The 25,026-nt window shown below is 43.8% G+C and overlaps 2 protein-coding genes across 5 annotated transcripts in view; both read left to right on the top strand.

The window, feature by feature from the left end:
• Positions 1 to 7,263, top strand: part of Edem2 (ER degradation enhancing alpha-mannosidase like protein 2) — a 29,957-nt gene extending 22,694 nt beyond the window's left edge. For both annotated transcript variants that reach the window (XM_070007138.1, XM_070007139.1), the window contains exons 10-11: positions 2,909 to 3,030; positions 6,686 to 7,263. In XM_070007138.1, the coding sequence (XP_069863239.1) occupies positions 2,909 to 3,030; positions 6,686 to 7,186 (623 nt within the window). In that variant the 3' untranslated portion in view covers positions 7,187 to 7,263. The remainder of the gene's footprint in view (positions 1 to 2,908; positions 3,031 to 6,685) is intronic.
• Positions 7,264 to 22,928: 15,665 nt separating this feature from the next.
• The window catches only part of Trpc4ap (transient receptor potential cation channel subfamily C member 4 associated protein), a 54,948-nt gene continuing 52,850 nt past the window's right edge, over positions 22,929 to 25,026 (top strand). The window contains exon 1 of one of the 3 annotated variants that reach the window (XM_070007134.1): positions 22,929 to 23,165. In XM_070007134.1, the coding sequence (XP_069863235.1) occupies positions 22,998 to 23,165 (168 nt within the window). In that variant the 5' untranslated portion in view covers positions 22,929 to 22,997. Of the gene's footprint in view, positions 23,166 to 23,232; positions 23,324 to 25,026 lie in introns of those variants that run through there. The other 2 variants (XM_070007135.1, XM_070007136.1) reach the window with 2 other exon arrangements.

Genomic DNA, 25,026 nt, shown 5'->3' with positions numbered 1-25,026 from the left:
ATATACTCCCATATTTTCAGGTTTGGAAACTGAGACCTAGTGAGTTGAAATGGCTTGTACAAGTTTTGTAAAGTATAGGAACTGGGACTGGAACCCAGATCTGCTAACTTAAGTTCTCTATTCTTTTTTTTTTTTTTTTTGGTCAGTCGTGGGGCCTGAACTCTGGGCCTGGGCGCTGTCCCTCAGCTCTTCAGCTCAAGGCGAGCGCTCTACCACTTGAGCTACAGCGCCACTTCCGGTTTTCTGGTGGTTTATTGGAGATAGGAGTCTCACTGTCTCTCCTGCCCAGGCTGGCTTTGAACCGCGATCCTCAGATCTCAGCCTCCTGAGTAGCTAGGATTACAGGCGTGAGCTACCGGCGCCCGGCAAGTTCTCTATTCTTTAAAATTCAGAAGTTAGTGAGAAATCAAAACAAACAGGTTGCTTCTTTTGGAACTCTGCCACTAGGATGAACTGTTTGTTCAGCAGTGCAAGCAGGTACATTCTGGTACATTCTGCTTCTATAGTAAAACATTAGGATAGACCTTAGGCACTTTCTAATTTCATTCCACTCTCCCTTTGTAGCTCAGAATCAAGTTAAGATTACATACTTGACATTGTCCTATATTTCTTGCCAGCTGTGATGCTCCCTGATTCACTACTGTGGGAAAATTAAAAACCATAAGGATGGAAAGGAAGAGGGACAGAGGCTAAAACTCTACCTCATGTAGCTATGTTACCACTTACCACCTGAATTGCCTTTGAGCCATGGGACTAGCTTTCTACTTTTTCTACCCATTCTATCTCCTAAATCTTGGATTGTCTCCTCTGGAGTTGGCTGGATGATGTACAGGAAAGTGAAGCACAAGTTAGCATACTAGGCCTATGTGTGAGGAAGAAGCAAGACTGGCCACAACACAGCCACCTCTGGAAGTAGAAGGGCATCTTCTATAAGAGCATTATCTGGGCTGGGAAGGTGGCTCAGTGGTATGAGCCACCTTGCCTCGCATGTATGAGGCTCTGGGTTTGATTCCTTACCACCCTATAAACAGAAAAAGCCAGAAGTGGCACTGTGGCTCAAGTGGTAGAGTTCTGCCTTGAGCTGAAGAGCTGAGGGACAGTGCCCAGGCCCAGGATTCAAGCCCCACAACCAACAAAAGAAAAAAAAAAAACAGAAGTGTCACTGTGGCTCAAGTGGTAGAATGCTAGCTATGACCTGAAGAGCTGAGGGATAGTGCCCAGGCCCAGAGTTCAAGCCCCATGACCGACCAAAAAAAAAAAAAAATTAAAAGAGCACTACCTTTTCTGTCTGTGTTCATCTGCCAGTACAAGTACTAGTACTTGTCTACTAGCTGTAGCTCAGTGGAAGAATGTGCTTAGCCTACAAAAAGTTCTGGGTTCAGTACTCAACACTGCAAAATGGATGAATGAGTAAATGAAATAAGAGCTAGAGTTTGCAGTAGTAGATGAAGAAAGAAGTGCTAATTTAGGCCCAGGAGAGCAGCAAAGGAAAAGATTGGAGAGATGCTGGCAAAGGGATGGGAGAGCAGATCTTTCCTCTGAGAAAAATTGGATTATAAAGTAGGAAAGCATATTGAGCTATAGCTTCTGCCCTCTTAGGTCATGCTCAGTGGGCAGTAAAATCTTTTTTTTATTTCATAACACTCCTTAGATATTTGAAAGTAATAGATGTGCTTCTTATTTGTTTAATTTCCCAGAATAAATACTCTCATCTGGACTTACTCCTGTTAGCTAATATCTGTGTTAAAAGACAAGACTCGAGCCGGGCACCTGTCATGCCTGTAATCTTAGCTACTCAGGAGGCTGAGATCTGAGGATCTCAGTTGGAAGCCAGCCAGGGCAGGAAAGTCTGTGAGATTCTTATCTCCAATAAACCACTAGAAAACCAGAAGTGACTCAAGCGGTAGAGCTCAGGGACAGCGCCCAAGGCCAGAGTTCAAGCCCCATGACCAACCAAAAAGACAAGACTCCTTTCTGAGTATCACACACTATCTGTGGCACAGCACAGCTGGAGCTAGACTCTCACATTTTCTGTGCACTGTGACCCAATGAAACTGGGTGCTTGAAAATTTCATCCTTTTTGTCCATCTCATTGCAAATAGGGCTTTAAAATGACAGGCTCCTAAATGCCCACTCTAATAGATATGAAGTATTTATGTTGGTTTTGATTAGCATTTCCTTTATGATTAATAATGTTAATGATTGTAGTATGTTTATTGTCTATATGCATATTTTCTTTGGAAGATTATCTGAAAGATCATTTTAATTTGGTTGTCTGATTATTATTGAAGTATAACTGTTTTTTACATATTCTAGATGTGAATTCTTTATCAGATTATGAAATATAAGCATGTTCTTGTAGTCTGTTTTTCTTGTTTTCTTCTGGTTTTTTGTTTTAATGTTTCCTCTAAGTAAAAAGTTTGTAATTAAAAAAAAAAGACAGGCTCCTATTTTTAAGATTAAATTAGGCTGTTAATGACAGGAAACAATAGTAGCTTAATAAAGATGGGCATTTCTTTCTCATATTCTGAGCATATAGAGCTCCCTACAGAGCTACTGGGAATAGTTGTCAGGCTAGGCAACCAGATACTGCTAATAAGGAGGAAGATAAAACAGACAGTGGGAAACAGACTATAGCCTCTGCCACCTTCTCTGTCCTAGAGCCTGGCTGCCTGTCTGTCCCCAGAGGTACAAGTCCATGGTTAGCCTTAAACTAGTCTCCTGTGTACATCAGGCCTGGGGCATATCGGTTCTGAGAACAGCATTGGGTGAGATAATCCCCTAGTTCCTCCTTATTGGGATCCTGTGAACCTGGTATAGAGGAAAGGAGTCCCTCAGGTAATCTGAGAGGGCCCCAGGCACTGCCTGCTCAACCACTGGGTGAGGAGGGTCTGCTTGGCCTTTACAGAGCTCATTGAGAGTGCAATGTACCTCTACCGTGCCACGGGAGATCCCACCCTGTTAGAACTTGGAAGAGATGCTGTGGAATCCATTGAGAAAATCAGCAAGGTAGAATGCGGATTTGCCACAGTAAGTATTTTGGGGGCCCAAGAATGGGGAAGAATCTCCCCCTGCTTCTGGGAAATGTCTTCAAGGGTGGGGCTTTAGAGCACTGGTACATTAGTATTAGAGAAGACCTTAGAGATGGGTGTAAACTAATGAATAGGGAAGCTGAGCGCCTGGTTGAAGGGTACACATCTAAGATTAATTTCCAATGGCACCTCCCTTCTTGGCTTTTTTTTTTTTTTTTTTTTTTTTTTTGGAGATCCTTATATGTCAGAATGGGCTGTTTTGCAAAATGGGTTTTGTAGAAAGTTTTGTGAGAGGGCTTAGAAAGTGGAGTTTGAAAAAGAATATCCAGCATTGCACAGCCCCATATTCAAACCTGGGGCTCCTTAACAAAATCTCATTTGTCTCACAGATATTTTCTTGTTGTTGTTTTTTTTTTTTTTTGGTTGTGGGGGGAGGGGGTGGTCCGGTTGTGGGGCCTGAACTCTGGGATTGGGCGCTGTCCCTCAGCTCTTCAGCTCAAGGCTAGCACTTTACCACTTGAGCCACAGCGCCACTTCCGGCTTTTTTCTTTTTGCTTATGTGGAGCTGAGGAATCAAACCCAGGGCCTCATGCATGAAAGGCAAGCTCTCTACCACTGAGCCACCTTCCCAGCCCCACAGATATTTTCTTTAAAGCTCTCTTAGTACCAAGCATGTGCTAGGCCCAAACGTAATAGTGATGCAGGAAGACCAAGCCCTGTTGTTAGAGAATTTATGTTTTATCAAAAACAACAAAAAAAGTATGCTGATGTGGTAGTATACACCTGTAATCCCAGCACTTGAGTGGCTGAGGCAGGAGGACTGTGAGTTCAAGACCAGCTAAGCTATATGGTAAGATTCTGTCTTGAAATAACAACAACCCTTTCCCCCCCAAAAAAACAAATACACACACACACAATGAAAATGTGTCTGCAAGAAAGAAGGCAGATGTGGCTGGAGTAAAGGAGAATGATCACCGAGATAGAAAGGCACAGAGGGAGTCAGGGGCAGAGGACCTCATGTAGGCCTCATGTGAGGATTTATGTCAGCTTGGAATGAGAAGCCTTATAAGGATCTACAGGAGAACAATGCCATGATCTGATTTGTAGTTTAGAAATGACAGTTTTTAAAAAGATAGATTAGATAGATAGATGGAGATAGATAGAGATATAGATCTATCTATCTATCTATCTATCAATCACTGTGCCCTTGGGGACAATGGGTTAAGGGTCAAGGGTGAGAGCAGCTCCTATCTTATAGAACCCAAGCAGACAAGATATACATAAACACCCACTATACACACATAAAAACAGATGTGTAAGAAAAAAAGTCTAGAAGAAAATACTCTCAACAGTTTGTTAGGTTAAAAAAAATTCTTCTTTTGAAAACATTTATAATGTGATTATATTTTATAAGGAAAATACAGATCCATGTTTTGAAAGAAAAGACCTATATGTGTAGGAAGGAAATAAAACAGTGCTGTGTTTTGGCTTTTAATGTGTTATATCCTGGGAAAGACCAAAGTGCTCTGACCTTTGGGACCATCTTAGGAATGCTAGACTCCATGACAATGAAGCTTTTTGGAGGTCTTCCAAGTACTTGGTAGAAAAACTGTCCTGTCTTTATCAAACAAGGCAAAGAAAAGTCTTGGTGCATTCTAGTCCATTTTTAAATCTCTTTTTTTTTTTTCTTTTGGTGCTATGGGATTGGAACTCAGAGCCTTGCACTTGCTAGACAGGTGCTAGACTGCTAAACCATGCCTCCGGATCTTTTTGGCACTGATTATTTTTAATGTAGGATCTCACATTCTGTCCAGGCATGTACCTGGAGTGTGATCTTCCTCCTGTTTTTCTTTTCTCACCATAGTTGAGATGATATGAAGTACCATGCCTAGCTTTTTCCATTGACATGGAGTCCATGGCTTTTCTGTCCAGGTTGTCATGAAACTATGATCCTCCTGATCTAAGCCTTTCATGTAGGTAGCTAAGATGATAGGCATGTGCTATGGTGCTCAGCTATGGGTTGAATAGGTCTTTTTTTTTTGATCGGTCGTGGGACTTGAATTCTGGACTTGGGCGCTGTCCCTTCTCTCTTCAGTTCAAGGCGAGTGCTCTACCGCTTGAGTTACAGCGCCACTTCAGGTTTTCTAGTGGTTTTATTGGAGATAAGAGTGTCACGGACTTTCCTGCCTGGGCTGGCTTTGAACCTCGATCCTCAGATCTCAGCCTCCTGAGTAGCTAGGATTGCAGGCGTGAGCCATCAGCGCCCGGCTTGAACAAGGCCTTATCTGTATGTCTAGGTCAGCATTGAACCACAATAATCCCAGTCTCAGCCTCCCAAGAAGCTAAGATTATAGGTATGAGCTACTGGCTCCTATCTCAAGTCACGTGTGTGTGTGTGTGTGTGTGTGTGTGTGTGTGTGTGTGCGCGCGCGCGCTAGGACTTGAACCCAAGGCCTTGTGCTCTCATTTGGCTTTCTTGGTCACTGCTAGAGCTTTACCACTTGAGCTGTGACTCCAGTCTGTCATTTTGTTGGTTAATTAGAGATTGAGTCTCCAGGATTTTTCTGTCAAAGCTGGCTTCAAATCGTAACTCTCTAGGTCTCAGCTACCTAAGTAACTGTAAATGTAAGCCACCAGCACCTAGCTGGAGGTTTACCAGTAGATATCCTTGAGACTTAGTTTTGTTTAAATGTATTGTTGATTCAGAGAACCTAAAGTAAATGTAGCAAGTTTTCTTATTCTATGCCTGTCAACTCTGTTGAAACAATCTAAATTAGACTTTTGGTTCATAAACAAAAACTTGGTGGCTACTTTGAGACCCAACAAGGGAGGATTAGCTCAGCAAATCGTGATATATTTTGATGATGGAATATCATTTTGTTGTTTGTTTGTTTGTTTTTGGGTCCGGTCGTGGGGCCTGAACTCTGGGTCTGGGCACTGTCCCTCAGCTCTTCAGCCCAAGGCTAGCGCTCTACCACTTGAGCCACAGCGCCACTTCTGGCTTTTTTCTTATGTGGTGCTGAGGAATCGAACCCAGGGCCTCGAGCATGCAAGGCAAGTGCTCTACCACTGAGCCACCTTCCCAGCCCTATCATTTTGTTGTTAAAGGGAACGATTAGCTCTATGTTCATAGTCACAAAAAGGCAGGATATAAGAGTTTGGAGATCGTCCTGTGATGTAGGAAGGTCAGAGAGGACCCTTCTGGGAGGTAGAATTTGAATGGAGATGTACAGGAGATGAGAGAGCATTCCTGCATGCAGAGTGCTCTGGCTGAAAGAACAGCATGCAGAGATCCTGAGGTGGGAGTGAACTGCTAGCTCAGGAACAGAAAGGCCATGTGGCCAGAGCTGCAAGCAGAGGCAGAGCCTAGATCAGGAAGGACCTGGTAGCCATGGTAAAGACTTAATTTTTAGCCTATGAAGTGGTGTCAGAAGATGGTTATGAAAAGAATGACAGGTAAGACTCATGGTCTAAGTATAATGTAGGGTAAGCATGGAAAATCCAGGGAAGAGATGGTGGTATCTTGGAAGAGTTATCCCCCCCACCCCCCAAGGGCCTTGGCTGCCTAATGGCAAAGCAGCTCATGAAGAGGGTGGGGTCTCACTACCAAACTGTGCTGTTCTTTTCACTTGCTTCCTTCTCTCTTGTGGCAGATCAAAGACCTCCGAGACCATAAGCTTGACAACCGCATGGAGTCCTTCTTCTTGGCTGAGACTGTGAAATACCTCTACCTGCTATTTGACCCAACCAACTTCATCCACAACAATGGCTCCACCTTTGATGCAGTGATGACCCCCTATGGGGAATGCATCCTGGGGGCCGGGGGCTATATCTTCAACACCGAAGCTCACCCCATCGACCCTGCCGCCTTGCACTGTTGCCGCAGGCTGAAGGAGGAGCAGTGGGAAGTAGAAGACTTGATGAGAGAATTCTATTCTCTCAATCGAAAAAGGTCAAGATTTCAGAAAAAGACCAAGAGTTCAGGGTCCTGGGAACCTCCAGCAGGGTCAGGCACACTCTCCTCACCGGAAGCTCATGGCGAGACAAGTGAGAAGCAGCCTGCCAAGGAGAAAATCCCACTTCTCAGCTGCCCCAGCCAGCCCTTTACCTCTAAACTGGCATTGCTGGGACAAGTTTTCCTAGATTCTTCATAACCACTGGATGATTTTTTTTTTTTACTTTTTTGAGACTAAACTATAGTAATAAATGTGCTTTTGGCTATCACATTTCATATATTGGACTATTTTCATGAGATTCAATTCAAAGAAAGCATTCGTGGTGCTGAGTGCTGGTAGCTTAAACCTGTAATCCTGGCTACTCAAGAGGCTGAGATCTGAGGATCACAGTTTGAAGCCAGCCTGAGCAGAAAACTCCATGAGACTCTTATCTCTAACCAGCTGGGCTGGTGGTCTTTGAGACAATACTCCACTAGCAGTCCACTGGCTCTCCAGTAAAGACTCCCAATTCCATCTCTTAAGTGGTAGCTCTCCGTTTCTCATGACTGAGTTCCCTTGCAACATTTGGGGAAAAAAGCAGGAAGGGAAGGTGTGACTCAAGTCCTAGAGTGCCAGCTTTGAGCTAAAAAGCCAAGAGTATGAAGCTGAGTTCAAACCCCAGTACTGGCACACAAACACAAACACACAACACACAAACAGATTGAAACAAAATGAAAAGGTTCATGACTAATAGTAGTTAGAGAAAAGTTAAACCCCAAGTTAGCTGATAGCTAACTCTCCCTTTTCTGATATGTCTGGGAGGATGTGATTACCCAAAGTGTGTCTTTGTTCTTGCTCCAACCTGTGCTCTTTTTTTTGCATTTCATATCATTTATTCCTGATAATATTCATAATACTCAGATTTGCTTTTTTATTTTTTTTCAATTTTTTTAAATTGTGAAAATACCGTACAGAGGGTTACAATTACATGAGCAAGGTAATGAGTACATTTATCAAGCATTGTTGCCTCCTCCTTTGTTTCCCCTTCCCATCCCTTCCCATCCCCGCCCCCAACCTGTGCTTTTGCCCTATAACTGTCCCCTTCACCCATCTGTCATTCCAGGCAGTAGATACTATTAAGCATCTTTAGGAGCCAGCCATAAACCCCAAGGGACAGTGGCGAACAAGTTTTTATTCTTGTAGAAACTAAATTCTAGCAGAGAGAAGTAACTGGTTTGTATATCAAATTACACTAGCAGAAGGTGCATGAAAAAATAGGATGTTCTCTTAGCAATGAGTAGATAAACCTTTTAGTTAGAGTTGTCTGAGAAGGCCTGGAGGAGGGGAGGTTTTTTTTTTTTTTCCGTAAACTTAGTTATGTAGAATTTTAAATAAAAATGGAACAGGATAGTAATCCTTCATGTACTTATCCATTTATTACCTATCTTCTAAAGACCCAGATTTGCTGGGCACTGATGGCTCATACCTATAATCCTAGCTTCTCAGGAGGCTGAGATCAGGATTGAGCTTTGAAGCCAGTCAGGACAGGAAAGTCCATGAGACTCATCTTCAGTTAACCACTAAAAGCCAGAAGTGGACCTGTGGCTCAAGTGGTAGAGTGCCAGCCTTGAGCAAAAAAAGCTAAGGGATAGCACCTAGGCTCTGAATTGAAGCCCCAGGATCAACACACACACGCACACACACACGCACGCAAAAGAATCAGCTTCAATGATAGACTCACTAGCCTATTTTATTCATTTATAATTACTAGAAATAGAATCCCAAACATCATGTTATATCTTCCATGACAGTATTTCAGGAGCCAGGGGTAATGTTCATCTATAAACCCAGCACTGAGAAACTAAAACAGGAGAATTTTGAATTTAAGTCCAGTTTGGGATGTATAGTGAGAGATTTTGTCTCAAAAACAAAAAACTTACTTTAGAATGTATCCTCAAAGCACACCTACAAAAATCAGTATACAATTATTGTTCAATATTCTTTTTTTGTTAATTTACAAATCTGTGTTGTTTGAATCAGGATTCAAGTAAGACACATGAATTAGTGTGCTGCAGTACCTACTGATCTCAGGTGTACTCTTTGTCCCTTCTTCCCTCCCTATCTACTCTCCTATGTTCACTGCAATATTTTGAAGAAACTGAGCCATATAGATTTGGCTAATCGTATTCCTGTGTTTAGCATGTGACACTGTATTTCTATTGCAAATTGATATGAAGATCTAGAGTAACCAGATTTGAAATTTTGTTTTTATTTTTTAGGAATTGTTAGGTTAATCTGGGTGCTGTTGGCTCACACCTGTAATCCTAGCTACTCAGGAGGCTGAGATCTGAGGACCATGGTATGAAGGTAGCCTGGGCAGAAAAGTCTATGAGACTCCTATCTCCAGTTAACCACCAGAAAACTGGAAGTGGCACTATGGCTCCAAGTTATTAGAGCCTTAGCCTTGAGCAAAAGAGCTCAGGGACAGTGCTCAGGCCCTGAGTTCAAGCCTCATGAACAAAAACAACAACAACAAAAAATTGTTCATAGGAGCTGGGAAGGTGGCTCAGTGGTAGAGCACTTGCCTTGCATGCCTGAGGCCCTGGGTTCGATTCCTCAGCACCACATAAGCAAAAAAAAAAAAAAAGCCAGAAGTGGCGCTGTGGCTCAAGTGGTAGAGCGCTAGCCTTGAGCTGAAGAGCTGAGGGACAGCGCCCAGGCCCAGAGTTCAGGCCCCATGACTGGACCCAAAACAAAAAATTGTTCATAAATAGTGTTAGGTACATCAGTCATAAGGTATGTGTCTACTGATGTCTCTATTACCCATAGCCATGTGTTGATCATTGCCATATCCATTATTTCAATAGGGTTCCAAAGGAGTGATGCTCTAATTTGACTAGACTGTCAACTATGTGAGTATCTTGTAATAGAATTCAGGAAAGCCAGTGTGAATACTTGATTCTTTGTCTCTGTATCCCAGCTTCCAAAAATAGTGAGTAGATTCCTTAGCATCTTCCAAAGGTGACATTAAAGGGGTGAGGGTGAGGGGCATGGTGTGCATACTTGGGTTTGGGCCTTGTACTTGCTAGGCAAGAGTTTTTTGTTGTTGTTTTTTGTTTTTGTTTTTAGGTCCGGTCGTGGGGCCTGAACTCTGGGCCTGGGCGCTGTCCCTCAGCTCTTCAGCTCAAGGCTAGCACTCTACCACTTGAGCCACAGCGCCACTTCCAGCTTATTTTTTTTTTTCTGCTTATGTGGTGCTGAGGAATTGAACCCAGGGCCTCATGCATGCAAGGCAAGTGCTCTACCACTGAGCCACCTTCCCAGCCCTAGGTAAGAGTTTTTAACCATTAGAGTCACACCTTAGTCCCCAGCTCGTTTCTTTCTGTTGGTGGTGGTGGTTTTTTTTTCTTGTGTTTTTTGTTTGTTTGTTTGTTTGAGCAGGGAGGAAGGGAGGCAAGATTAGGGGTTTGGGAGATGATCTCTCCAGCCTCCTGACCCATTTATTTGTTTTAATTATTTACAGACCTTTAGGTTTAAACGCATTCATCAGTCATCACTCACTAAATCTCAGTTCACTTATTGTGGTTTCATTGTATCGCAGGTTGTTGTTTTAATCTAATTCTGTATCATGGAGTACTTGCTATATTGTGGCATTTTGTGGTATATATGTATTAATTGTGATTTTAATTATTTTTGCCTAAAAATTTAAAACAACATAAAATACAATAATGTTAATTAAAACATATAAATAGAAATAAAGTATAGTATGTATTTCATCAGCAGATGAATACTGTACTATACACCATGGAAATGTAGTACACCATTACTACTTACACAAATTTGCCAATGTCAGATTGTATAGGACACAGTATTGGTTCTACGTTGTTGGTTTTTTTCTTGGCAGTCGCGGGGCTTGAACTCTGGGCCTGGGCGCTGTCCCTCGGCTCTTCAGCTCAAGGCTAGCACTCTACCACTTGAGCCACAGCACCACTTCCAGGACACAGTATTGGCTAATGGAATGGAAGGCACTATCTTCTGTATCATGGGCGCTGATTGGCTCAGTGACCCTATAGCACAGGTCTGTGTGCTCTTGTGCTGTGCCCACACATTCAGCATTTCTCCTTGTCCACTTCATTTGGATGTCTGGTAGCTGTGCATCATGTTGTTCTTCAGTGTTGTGTTTTTGTGAAATTTTTGTAAAAGTCTTAATTTATTTTAAGCCTTACGATCCCACCCAAATATTCTGCACCTTCTAAGGCTTCTGGCAATGAGCCCTAGCACCAGAGGAAGATGCTTACCCTCCCAGAAAAGGTGTTAAAGGAAGGCAAAAGCTCTGCAGCTGTAGGCCGCCTTTGTAAGATCAGTGAATCAACTATTCGCTAATAAAGAAAGACAAGAAGAATATTTAGGTCTATGGCAATGATGACGTTTAACAAGACTGCAATGAGTGTCACTTCCCACATAAGGCCATTGTGAGGATGGAGTCTGCATTGGCCTGTGGATAAATGACTGCCAGAAGAAGATCTCGCTGGATACCAACACTATCCAGACGAGGGCCAAGAAACTTGATAGTTTTGTAGGAAGCACAGATGTTCACAATGGTGACAAGGATGATGAGGCAGGACTGTCAAGTGCTTCTTAGACCAGTATCATTCAGTGCCAGCAGGGCTGCTTTGGCATCCCTAAACTCCTCTTTACCAAAGTACAAAATCGTACTTTTCTATCAATATATTGGCATAAAATCGTGTGTGTGTGTGTGTGTGTGTGTGTGTGTGTGTGTGTGTGTGTGTGTGTACTGAGGATTAAGCTCGTGTGTGTGTGTGTGTGTGTGTGTGTGTGTGTGTGTGTGTGTGTGTGTGTGTGTGTGTGTGTGTGTGTACTGAGGATTAAGCTGAAAGCCAGGGCACTCTCCCTTAGCTTTTTCACTCCAGGCTGGCACTCTATCACTTGAGCCACAGATCCACTTCTGGCTTTTTGGTAGTTAATTGGAGGTAAGAATCTCAAGGACTTTTCTACCTAGGCTGGCTTCAAACACAGATCATCAGATCTTTGCCTCCTGAGTAGCTAGAATTACAGATGTGAGCCATTGGCACCTGGCTCTTGACAGATTGATTCTAAAATTCAGGTGGATGGAAATTCAAGGGACCCTAAAGAGCTAAGGCAATCATGAAAAAAGAACAGAATTGGAGGACTCACACTTACTACAAGATACTGTAATCAAGACTGTGTGGCACTAATATAAGGATGAACATATAAACTAATTGAATAATTGTTTTTTTCCTTGGGGAATATTAGGATTTGAACTCAGGGCCTTGTAGCCTACTAGGCAGGCATTCACCACTTGAGCCACACCTCCAGCCACACCTCCTTAATTAATGGAATAAAATTGAGTTCATTAATAAACCCTTGTATAAAGCCAATTGAATTTTTATGATCCTAGGTTTGTGATAGGGTCTCTCTGGAGGCCAGGACCACAATCCTTCTATTTATACTTCCCACTGTATGACAGATGTGCCCTAATCCACCCAGCCTAAAAGTGTGAACATTCTAATCTCTGTTCCCCTCCACACCAAGTAACTAGGATTACAGATATACCCAGGAGTTTTCTTTGTGGGAGAGGTTTATACACAAAGTTTATTTAATAGTGAAGACCAATAACAGACCACATATATAATGGTGGTCCCATAAAGTTATAGTGGAACTGAAAAATCTCCTTGTCTAGGTGGCATGAGGAGGTGCTGTAATGGGTCACACATTCCTCATATGTTTGTGGTGATGCTGATGTAAACAAACCTAGTGCTGCCAGCTAAAAGTGTAGCACATGCAATTATACGTACCATGTAATATGTGATAATCGTTATAATCAACCATGTCGCTAGTTTATGTGTTTACCATACTATATAATCAGTATTTTAGCTGGTACTCCTACTTAGAGAAGACACTATGCTGTGTTATGCTGAGACAGCCTCATGTATTTCATGTTTACTGTGTCTTCTGGTTGCATCAAGAGGCCACACTGGATGACCTGTGTGTGGGTATACTCTGTGATATTTGCACAAGGACAAAATTACCACCATGCATCAATGACACATGCTTATAGTTACAAGATGATTCCAGATTTCTATTGTTTCTTAAATCCATTTAAGCAATTAGTTTTAGTTTGATTGGTTTTGTGTATGTGTGTTGTATGTGTGTGTGTGTATGTGTATGTGTGTGTGTTTGCTGGTACTAGAGCTTAAACTCAGAGCCTTGCACTCTGTGTGTGTGTGTGTGTGTGTGTTTGCTGGTACTAGAGCTTAAACTCAGAGCCTTGTACTCTGTCTCATTTCTTTACTCAAGGCTGGTGCTTTACCACTTGAGTCACACCGCTACCTCTGGCTTTTTTCTGGTTAATTGGAACTAAGACTCATAGACTTTTCTGCTCAGGCTAGCTTTAAACTGTGATCCTCAGATGTCCGCCTCTTGATTAGCATTACAGGCATGAGCTATCAAAGCCTGGAGTGTTTTGGGTTTTTTTAATGGAACAATATGACTTTATTGGGAACAGTGTTTGCCTGCTATGAATTGTTTAACCTTTAGGAACACGTTACATTTTTTGGTTCAAGAAAGGTTGTGAATCCATACATGTCCTACTGACCCTGGTGTTCTATTAACACTAGGACTACAGATATCAGCTGCACCAGCAACACTTGGAAATTTATTAGAGATGCCAATTTTCAGGCAAAGCCCAGAACTTATGAATCAGACATTCCATACAAAGTCTGTTGTTTTTTCTTGTTTTTGTTTCTAAAAATTTGCTCGCCTAAATCTTTAAATGTGTAAGTATAAAAATGTTCATCCTATCTGCCTATTATCTTCTTAATTCTCAAGAATCTGAAATGATGTTCCCTTTTTAAATTTCTAATGTGACTTTTGGTTAGAATCTTTCTATTTCTTTTTGAGGTCTGTTTCTAACATGATTGATTCTACCAGGATTACAGCATAGTAATCAGATTTCTTTTGTTTGTTTCTGTTGCTGTGGCTTGGACTTAGGCAAGCAAGTTTTCACTCTTGCTTAGCTCAAAGCTGGTGCTCTACCACTCAAGCTATGCCTCCACTTCCTCAGTCGGAGATTTCTTTTTCTTTTTCTTTTTTTTGGGGGGGGGTCCGGTCATGGGGCCTGAACTCTGGGCCTGGGCATTGTCCCTCAGCTCTTCAGCTCAAGCTAGCGCTCTACCACTTGAGCCACAGCACCACTTCTGGCTTTTTTTCTTTTTTTGCTTATGTGGTGCTGAGGAATCGAACCCAGGGCCTCAGGCATGTAAGGCAAGCACTCTACCGAGTCACCTTTCCAGCCCCTGAGATTTCTTTTTCTTACAGCTTAAAAAAAAAAACTTTCTAAGTAAAAATACCAAAGCACAACTTTTCAAAGGAAGACTTGATCAATGGGATTTCATCAAACTTAAAGTTTCTGCATAGCAAAGGACATAGCCAACAAGGTAAAAAGAAATCCTACAAAATGGGAGATTTTTACCAGCTATACATCAGACAAGGGTCTAATATCCAGGATATACATAGACCTCAACTAGTTAAACCTTCAAAGAACCAGCAACCCAATTAATAAATGAGTTAATGACTTCAAGAGAGACTTCTCAGAAGAAGTAATAGCTAATAGACATATGAAGAAATGCTCAACATCTCTGGCCATAAAGGAAATGCAAATCAAAACAACCTGAGATTCCACCTCACTGAAGTCAGAGTGGCTATCATCCAGAAAACAAACAACAATGGATGTTGGTGAGGATGAGGTAAAAAGGAAACACTAATACACTGTTGGTAGAAATGTAAGCTTGTTAACCACTCTGGAAAAGCAGTATGGAGTTTCTTCAAAAACTTAAACATAGAGCTATCCTATGACCCAGCAATTCAACTCCTGGGCATTTATCCAACAGATCACAAACCAGGTTACTGTAAAGCCACCAATACAACCATGTTTATTGTAGCACTATTCACCACAATCAAGATATGGAATCAGCCCAGCTGCCTCTCAGTGGACAAATAGATCAAGAAAATGTGGCATTTTACTATCTGTTAGAATGGTATTGTACTATATGTTAGGAAATGGAAAGACTTGGAAAAATTATATTAAGTGAAGTAAATCATACCCAGATCAACAAAGGTTGTATGGTTTCCCTCATTTGTGGTATCTAGAATTTAGGCCCATAACGGTGTGTAAGTAGGGGGGCGGAGGGAGGATGGGAAGGGATGGGAAGGGGAAACAAAGGAGGAGGCTACAATGCTTGCTTGATAAGAAATGTACTCATTTCTTGCCCATGTAATTGTAACCCGTCTGTACAGTATTTTCACAATAAAAAATAAATAAAAATTTAAAAAAGAACAATTTAAAAAAATAAAAAAATAATTGTGTAAGTAAACATGTTGAGTGGTAAGTGGTCACAAATGAATTAACTGAAATATAGTCAACTCTAGGGACAACTCTAATAGTGTAATTCCTTAGACAGACAAAGCCAAGCCAGGCATTGGTAATAGCTCACTGTGCTGTCCAGGCTGACTTCAAACTCCCAATCCTCCTGACTCAGCCTCTTAGGCATTAGGATCACAGGCATGTACTACCACCACAGCCCAAATAAAAAGGTCTTTCACTCTCCTGCTGGGCACTGGTGGCTCATGCCTATAATCCTAGCTACTCAGGAGGCTGAGAGCTGAGGTTTATGGCTTGAAGTAAGCTCAAGCAAGAAAGTCTTTGAGATTCTTGTCTTCAAGTAACCACACACACACACACATACATAGAGGAAATAGAGCTGTGGCTCAGGTGGTAGAAAACTAGCCTTGAGCAAAAAAAGCTAAAAGACAGTACTCAGGCCCTGAGTTCAAGCCCCAGGACCAGCACAAAAAAAAGCATTTTTTTAAAAATGGAAAAGTGGTATTAATCATCCACTTACTCATCAAGCTCTACTCAGAAGGCTCTAGGTTGTTTACAAAAGTGATATCCATCAGCCAATGCTAATTTGTCATCAGTAAGGAGGTTTAAAAAACAGTAAACAGATTCATAGAAATTTTTAAAGCTTTTAAAAATTATTATAAAGGTGATATACAGAGGGGTTACAGTTATATAAGTCAAGTAATGAGTACATTTCTTTTTTTTTTTGTCAGTTGTGGGGCCTGAACTCTGGGCCTGGCCGCTGTCCCTCAGCTCTTCAGCTCAAGGCCAACACTTTACCACTTGAGCCACAGCACCACTTCCAGCTTTTTCTCCTTATGTGGTGCTGAGGAATCGAACCCAGGGCCTCATGAATGCAAGGTAATCATTCTTCTACTGAGACACCTTCCCAGTCCATGAGTACATTTCTTGTTGGACAATGTCATCTCTTCCCTTGTTCTCTCCCAGTTTTTCCTTCCCATCTCCACCCACAAGTTGTACAGTTCATTTTCAGCATAGTATCCAGTGAGTACTACTGCTCCATTTGTTCACCCTTTGTTCTTCCATTTCTGTGTCCTCCCTTACCTTCCCCAAGACAGATAAATGAACAAATAAGACAAAGAGAAAACAAAAACAGCAACAAAGAAAACACTTTTTGTTTCCATTTCCTGGAGTTCATTTGCACAAATATTCTTTTATATGATCAGATGCACATAGGCATTGTACCTTTGTGTTCCCCTCCTAAGAATATCCTCCTTTGATCTCCTGTGTTTGAATGCCTAGCATTGTGTTGTTGTTGTTGTTTTATCAACCGTTGGGCTTGAACTCTGGGTCTGGGCACTGTCCCCAGCTCAAGGCTAGCACTCGACCACTTGAGCCATAGCTCCACTTCTGGTTTTCTGGTGATTAATTGGAGATAAGAGTCTGGGGCTGGGGGGGGGGGGGGGAGGTTCGTCTGGAAAGTTGGCTCAGTGGTACAGTGCTTGCCTTGCATGCATGAGGCCCTCCCTGGGTTCAATTCCTCAGCACCACATAAGCAGAAAAAGCTGGAAGTGGCACTGTGGCTCAAGTGGTAAAACATTGGCCTTGAGCTGAAGAGCTGAGAGACAGTGCCCAGGCCCAGAGTTCAAGCCCCACGACCCACCAAAAGAAAAAAGAGTCTCAGGGACTTTTCCTGCCTGGGCTGGCTTTGAACTCTGATCCTCAGATCTCAGCCTCCTGAGTAGCTAGGATTACAGGCGTGAGCCATCTGCTTCCAGCTATGTGTTGGTTATTTTTGAGATAGTGTTTGGCTTTGCACCTAGCAGGCCTGGGCTGTGATCATACTACTTGTGTTTCCCTGAATTATTGGGGATGGCAGATGCATGTCACTGTGCCCATATATTGTGCTTCTCTGGTAGCTGGATGTGACCTGATCACAGGACAAGTGCAAGTCCCACAGAGGCCATATCCCATTAAGACCATCCCAGAAGATGTCACAAGGACAAAGTTTGAATGGTCAAATTTGGGACAGCTTGAGCATTAAAAAGGATAATAAGAGGGAAATGAAAACATATACTTAAAAAAGTCATGGTTAGCTGGGCACTGGTGGCTCATGCCTGTAATCCTAGCTACTCAGGAGACTGAGACCTGAGGGTCGTGGATCAAAGTCAGTCTTGGCAGGAAAGTCCATGAGATTCTTATCTCCAATTAACTACCCCAAAGCCAGAAGTGAAGCTGTGGCTCAAATGGAAGAGCTCTAGCCTTGAGCAAAAAAAGCTCAGGGATAGCATCCAGGCCTTGAGTTCAAGCCCCAGGACCAACACATACCAAACAAACAAAAATAATAATAACAGCAACAACAAACCTCAAATCATTGAGAAGAAATTGTACAGTAGAAATGCAATGTGATAGTGTCCAAAATGTTACCACAGGATTATATCGGTGTTTACATAGGAAAACTTATGTTGAATATAATTGTGCCAGTCTGCTTTGATTAAAATAATTTCTCAATGGGCTGGGAAGGTGGCTTAGTAGCAGAGCGCTTGCTTTGCATGCCTGAGGCCCTGGGTTCGATTCCTCAGCACCACATAAGCAAAAAGAAAAAAGCCGGAAGTGGCACTGTGGCTCAAGTGGTAGAGCGCTAGCCTTGAGCTGAAGAGCTGAGGGACAGCGCCCAGGCACAGAGTTCAGGCCCCATGACCGGACCCAAAAAAAAATAAAATAAAATAATTTCTCAAATGACAGATATGGTGATATATATTTGTTTTCCCAGCTACTAATGAGGTAGAGGGTCTTGGTCAGTGATCATCTTAGGCAAAAGCATGAGACTCCATCTGAAAAACAATCTAAAAGCAAAAGGACTGAGGGCATGACTCAAATGCTTGCCTAGCAAGTTTGAAATCTTGAATTCAACCCCTAGTACTGGGAATTCAGGAGAGTATTTCTCAAGTAATGTAGAGGAAGAACATTTGCCTAGTATGCACAAAGCCCTAGACTCACCCCTGGGACCATGGGGGATAAATATCCTGTCTGGTAGAGTGGTATATTCCTGTAAGCCCAGCTACTTGGGAGGCAGAGCAGAGCAGTAAATTAAAGATCTGTTTTTGAGACCTTGTCTCAAAAATCAAAATAGAAAGACAAAACGGCCAGAGGCATAACTCAAGTGGCAGTGTACTTGCCTAGCCTGTGTAAAGCCTGCGTTTAATCCCAGCATTGAGAAAAAAGACCAAAGATTTCTATGATTTAACAGACATAATTCAAAAATTATCCTAGAGGGCTGGGAAAGTGGCTCAGTGGTAGAGCGCTTGCCTTGCATGCCTGAGGCCCTGGGTTCGATTCCTCAGCACCACATGTGCAAAAAGAAAGAAGTCAAGTCTTTTGGGGCTGGGGAGTTGGCTCAGTGGTAGAGCGCTTGCCTTGCATGCCTGAGGCCATGGGTTCGATTTCTCAGCACCACATAAGCAAAAAGCGCCGGAAGTGGCGCTGTGGCTCAAGTGGTAGAGCGCTAGCCTTGAGCTGAAGAGCTGAGGGACAGCACCCAGGCCCAGAGTTCAGGCCCCACGACTGGACCCAAACAAAAACAAACAAAAAAAAATTATCCTAGAAAATATTTGTCCAACTGAGATGTTTAGTAGTTCATTTACAAGAGGAAATATTCTCAGAATAACATGATTATATTTTGTTAAATCATTTGGAATTTCTTTTTAAAAAAAACAAAACAAAACCAGCTTGGGAGGTTCAGTTTTCTAGCATGAACCCAAATAATTGAATGTCCACAGTTCTCTTGTGGGAAGGGTGCTATGCCCTCTGGTGGTGAGAAACCTATTTTCCATGTAAGTCAATGATGTAAAAAAAAAAAATAAATTTATGGTGTATTACCATCACTATAATCCAGGTTTTTTTGGGGGGGGGGTTCGGTTGTAGGGCCTGAACTCTTGGCCTGGGCACTGTCCCTCAGCTCTTCAGCTCAAGGCGAGTGCTCTACCACTTTAGTCACAGAGCCACTTCCAGCTTTTTTCTTTTTGCTTATGTGGTGCTGAGGAACTGAACCCAGGGCCTCATGCATGCAAGGCAAGTGCTCTACCACTGAGCTACCTTCCCAGCCCCTATAATCCAGTTTTACACTATTCTTTTGGCCAGGCATTAGTGGCTCCCATCTGTAATACTAGCTACTCAGGAGGCTGAGATCTGAGGATCATGGTTTGAAGCCAGCATGCTCAAAAAGTCCATAAGACTCTTATCTCCAATTAACCAGCAAAAAGCTGCAAGTGGAGCTGTAGTAGAGTGCTAGCCTTGAGTGCAAAACCCGAAGATCAGTGTCCAGGCCCTAAGTTCAAGCCCTAGGACAAGCACAATAAGAGAAGAAAAAGAAGCCAGGCGCCTGTGGCTCATGCCTGTAATCCTAGCTACTCAGGAGGCTGAGATCTGAGGATTGCGGTTCAAAGCCAGCCTGGGCAGGAAAGGCCATGAGACTCTTAGCTGCAGTAAACTGCCAGAAACCAGAAGTGGTGCTGTGGCTCAAGTGGTAGAGCACTCGCCTTGAACTGAAGAACTCAGGGACAGTGCCCAGGCCCAGAGTTCAAGCCCCATGACTGACAAAAAGAAAAAAGGAAAGAAAAGTGGGGGGAAGATGGCTCAGTGGTAGAGCGCTTGCCTTGCATGCATGAGGCCCTGGGTTCGATTCCTCAGCACCACATAAGCAAAAAGAAAAAAAAAGGCGGAAGTGGCGCTGTGGCTCAAATGGTAGAGCGCTAGCCTTGAGCTGAAGAGCTGAGGGACAGCAGCCAGGCCCAGAGTTCAGGCCCCACGACCGGACCCAAAAAAAACAAAACAAACAAAAAAAACCCCTATACTCTGAATGATACTGTGTGTGTGTGTGTGTGTGTGTGTGTGTGTGTGTGTGTGTGTGTGTGCTAGTATTGGGGCTAGAACTCAGAACCTTGCACTCTCATTTGGCTTTTTTGCTCAAGACTGGCTGTCTACCACCTAAGCCACACCTTACTTGCAGCTTTTTGATGGTTAATTGCATATAAGAGTCTCGAGGAGCTGGGTGCCAGTGGCTCAGGCCTATACCCTAACTACTCAGGAGGCTGACATCTGAGGATCTTGGTTCAAAGCCAGCCATGGCAGGAAAGTCTGTGAGACTCTTATCTCGGATTAACCACAGAAAACTGGAAGTAGACCAGTAGCTCAAAGTGGTAGAGAACCAACTTTGTGCAGAAAAGCTCAGGGACAGCGCCCAGGTCCTGAATTCAAGCCCCACAACTAACAACAGAAAGAAAGAAAGAAAGGAAAGAAAGAAAGAAAGAAAGAAAGAAAGAAAGAAAGAAAGAAAGAAAGAAAGAAAGAAAGAAAGAAAGAAAAGAAAGAAAGAGAGAGAGAGAGAAAGAAAGAGAGAGAGAGAGAGAAAGAAAGAGAGAGAGAGGGAGGGAGAGGGGAGGGAGGGAGGGAGGAAGGAGGAAGGAAGGAAAGAAGGAAGGTAGGGAGGAAGGGAAAGAAAGAAAGAGGAAGGAAGGAAGGAAGGAAGAAAGAGAGAGGAAGGGGAGGGAGGGAAGGAGGGAAAGGGAGAAAGGGAGAAAGAAAGAAAGGGGGCTGGGAAGGTGGCTCAGTGGTAGAGTGCTTGCTTTGCATGCATGAGGCCCTGGGTTCAATTTCTCAGTACCACATAAACAGAAAAAGCCAGAAGTGGTGCTGTGGCTCAAGTGGTAGAGCACTCGCCTTGAGCTGAAGAGCTGAGGGACAGCGCCCAAGCCCAGGGTTCAAGCCCCATGACTGACAAAAGAAAGTAGAAAGGAGGGAGGGAAAGAAAGAAAGGGAAAGGAAGAAGAAAAACAGGAAAAAGATTCATTTTAACTTTTGGTATGAAATTAGAGACCTAATATTACTATTATTTTCTTCTTTCTCTATTGATTTGAACTATCTCCTTTATCATATTAAATACACACACACATATACACATTTCTATTTCTATTTCTAGTCTCCTAACAATCACAAGGTTTTATTTGGCTTATATAACTTTCAGAATTGGGCAACCTGGAATGAAAATTCAGATTTTTACCCCCTGCCCCCTTTCTCTCCAACCAGCAACAATTTTCTAAAGGGCAAATTTATAATGAGCATAAAAATCATAACCACACTTTCAGTTGGTCTGGGACAGTGCCTATTGTTCTGGTATGATTTTTGTCTTCTTTTACTCTTCTCCTCCTCTTCCCTAATTTTTCAGTATCACATGTATATTTGAAAAGAGATTCTGACATGGAAAGCTAACAGCCCAGTCTTCACAGTTTTCAAGGGGATGCTTCCAGGTGCTATGCATGTGTTTATTTTTCAAATCCAACATTTCCATGCAGTAGTTAATAGTTCTGTCCCCACTGGGTGAGGTGGCTCCTGCCTGTAATCCCAGATCTTCTAGAGGTAGAAATCAGATGTTCTTTCACTCTTTGGGCAGTACATTACAGCCTCCTTAGTCGCTAGTCAAAGTGTTTACCATATCCTAATTCAGCACATTCAACAACTTTCATTGGTTACAATATTGCCCCTTAGGAAGGGGAAGTGGGAAGAGTCAAAACCACCTTGCCTCAGAAATTTGTCAAAAGCAGTATGCTGGTTTAAAGAACAACTGCTAGGAGCCGCGTGCTGGTGGCTCACTCTTGTAATCCTAGCTGCTCAGGAGGCTGAGGTCTGAGGTTCGTAGTTCAAAGCCACCCTGAGCAGTAAAGTCCAAGAGACTCAACTCCAATTAGCCACCAGAACACCAGAAGTGGTGCTGTGGCTCAAGTGGTAGAGCGCTAGCCTAGAGTGAAAGAGCTCAGAGACAGTGCCCACGTCAAGAGTTCAAGCCCCATGACCCACCAAACAACAACAACAAACTGCTAGAGAAAAATTAGGACCGAGTTCTGAGAGATGATGACACAATTTACTAATCTCTTTTCCTTCCGTGAATTCATTTAACTTCACAGCCGCTTATCCAGTTCCAAGCCCATCCAGATAGTTAGTGTGGGAGAAGTTGTCATCCCCTGCGGACTGCATTCCAGGGGTTCTGCTCACCCAGCACCCTCACCGCTACCCCAGGCATGGGTCCCAGGCACGGGTCCCAGGCCCGAAGCACAGCAGCCCCCGTAGGAACTATTAACTGATCCGGCTCACGGGAACTGAAGACAGTGAACTAAGGAGGACACTGCAGCCCAGGGGCAGATTGCGGTGACTTGGCTGAGGTGGGCAGCGAATCGCAGGCAGAGAGAGAAGCAGGTGGAAGTCAGACTCAAAGGCCTGAGACAGTGCACTCCAGCAGGCCTTCATTGGCCAGTGGGCTCCATTCTAGGCCAAATGGACTAGAGATGGAAGAGTGTGCACGCGGGGCCTCGTCGTCGTCGGGCCGATCCTCTGCGGGAAAGCTAGACTTAGGAGTAATAGAAAAAATAAAAGAAAGTCCCGCGTCGCTCTGTCACCTGCGCGGCCTCGGGAAAGGACTACATTTCCCAGCGAGTCCCCGGGCGCTCAGAGTCCATGCCACGCGGCCTGCAACTCCACCATCAACCCGCTGGGGGCGCTGCGCCGAACCCTCCGCCGCTCCGTAGAAATCGACGCGGCCCTAGGGCCGCTCGCTTCCTGTTTGTCCGACGAGGCGACATGGCGGCGGCGCCGGCGGTGGCTGGGGCTGGGGCCAGCCTGGGGAGACGGTCGGCAGCAACAGTGGCGGCGTGGGGTGGATGGGGAGGCCGGCCGCGGCCCGGGAACATTCTGCTGCAGCTGCGGCAGGGCCAGCTGACCGGCCGGGGCCTGGTCCGGGCGGTGCAGGTAGGAGGCTGGCCCGGAGGGGCGGGGCGGGGCGGACCCGGCGGGAGCTGGCCGGGGGCCGGGGAAGAGGCCTTCCCGGGCCGCCGCCGGACGGGGCCGGACCCCCTGTAGCCAGCCACGGGGCCTCCTAGTGGGCCTCCCGGATGCTGTCACCTTCGGTGGGACCCCGGGCAGCGGCTGGCTTGAGGTCTCGGGTTAGGGGCGGAGTGGGTTCGGGCTGCTGTGGGCGTGGGCGAGCCCTGGGCCCAGCTTCTGGATCCTCCCTTCCCTGCGCCACGTCTGCACGTCTGGGGAACCCTGTCGAGTTTGCTTCATCCTCAGTGGGCCTGGCGTTTCTTCTTTTGATCATTGGGTGGTGGGGTCGGGGGGGGTGGTGGGTAGGGGAGGGCTGTCCTCATTTGCAGCCCCCAAACGGTCCCCAAGCGTTATCTCCAAATGTCATTTTCTCCTGGAACCCTTTCCTTCGCAGTCCTCCTTCCTCGTTTCTCAAGTACGTCCCCATTGTTATTCGATCAAACGCCGGAATTCGTGTCGTTCACCTTACTTTCTTAGTCTCTAATTACATATTTCTTTGTTGTCCGCCTTTTTCTTGCCCATTACATTAGGCTGAGCTCCAGCGGGTGCTGGAGGCTTGTCTGTGTAGAGCGACGGTCAAAACCCTGCTCTCCTTGGCTTGGGAAAGTTGCCTTTCAGTGCCTTAGTTTCCTCATTTGTAAAGAAGGGGATGAGAATTAGCAACCTATAAGGTTGTTGTGAAATTCACAGGTGACTTGTGTAAAATGTCAATGCATTTCTGGTACTTACTGGGAGAAGAAGGTTAATAAGTCAATGTTATCCTTAGTGCCTGGCTTTGTAATCTGTGTCCAATATAAGATCAGTGATTTTTGTTTTTTAATGTATGGAAGATATTGCTTTAGGGTAAAGCAGGATGGATATAGAGGTAGCCTCTTCACTCTTCTTGTGGTCCCAGAACTTACTTTGTAAATATACCTGTGATTTATTTTATTTTTATTAGCTTTACATTAGTTATACAGAGGGGGATTTCATTATTAGATTTTTCACAATAATCTTATCCATATTAGCATAAATAAAAACATTTTGCATGAAGAAGGATGGGAATTGGGTGACTGGAGGAGAGAACGAGGAGTGAGACTTTCACACTGTGTAACTTTACATATTGAATTTTGAACCATCTGAATGGCTTCTCAAATGACTAAAAAGATAAAGGCTAGAAGGTCTGTGTTTGTGAAGAGATGTAGATGAAGGAGCCCTTCTGGGTGACATACTTTCTCAGACATCACCCTGGAGGAACAATGTTTTTCCCCTATGCATTCCTATCTGTCTTAAAATAATTCTGGAAATACTCTTTGGGTACTGAGCTGAGTATGTTAGGGATAGGCATGCTTAGGGGATGTCAGAAAGGGACCTAACCAGTGGGGAGGGGGGGAGGCGGAGAAGAAGAAGAGAGAAGAGAGGACTCTTGGCTTTTTCCACCCAAGGCTAGCGCTTACCCATTTGAGCCACAACTTCACTTCCAGATTCTTGCTAGTTAATTGGTGATAAGAATCTAATGCGATTTCCTATCCAGTCTGGCTTGGAACTGCAGTCCTCAGACCTCAGCCGCTTGGATAGCTTAAGATATAGGCATGAACTACTGGACCCAGTTCTAACAAACCTTTAATGAGCACATAACTTGTACAGGTGGTTAGTGTACTCCTTCCTATACACCCTTTCCCCCTCCCCCAAATAATCTGTCTACATAGAATAATAAGGAACTTTAGAAATTCCTTAGCATCATGAATGAGGCAATTTAGGAAACTAATTTGTTTCCACTGCTGAAAGGTTTCAGCTGAGTGTAACT

Source organism: Dipodomys merriami, unplaced genomic scaffold (genome assembly GCF_024711535.1).
Source record: "Dipodomys merriami isolate MVZ:Mamm:240054 unplaced genomic scaffold, mDipMer1.0.p SCAF_7, whole genome shotgun sequence".
In the NCBI taxonomy this organism is placed as follows: domain Eukaryota; kingdom Metazoa; phylum Chordata; class Mammalia; order Rodentia; family Heteromyidae; genus Dipodomys; species Dipodomys merriami.
This window is presented reverse-complemented; position numbering and strand designations above follow the sequence as displayed.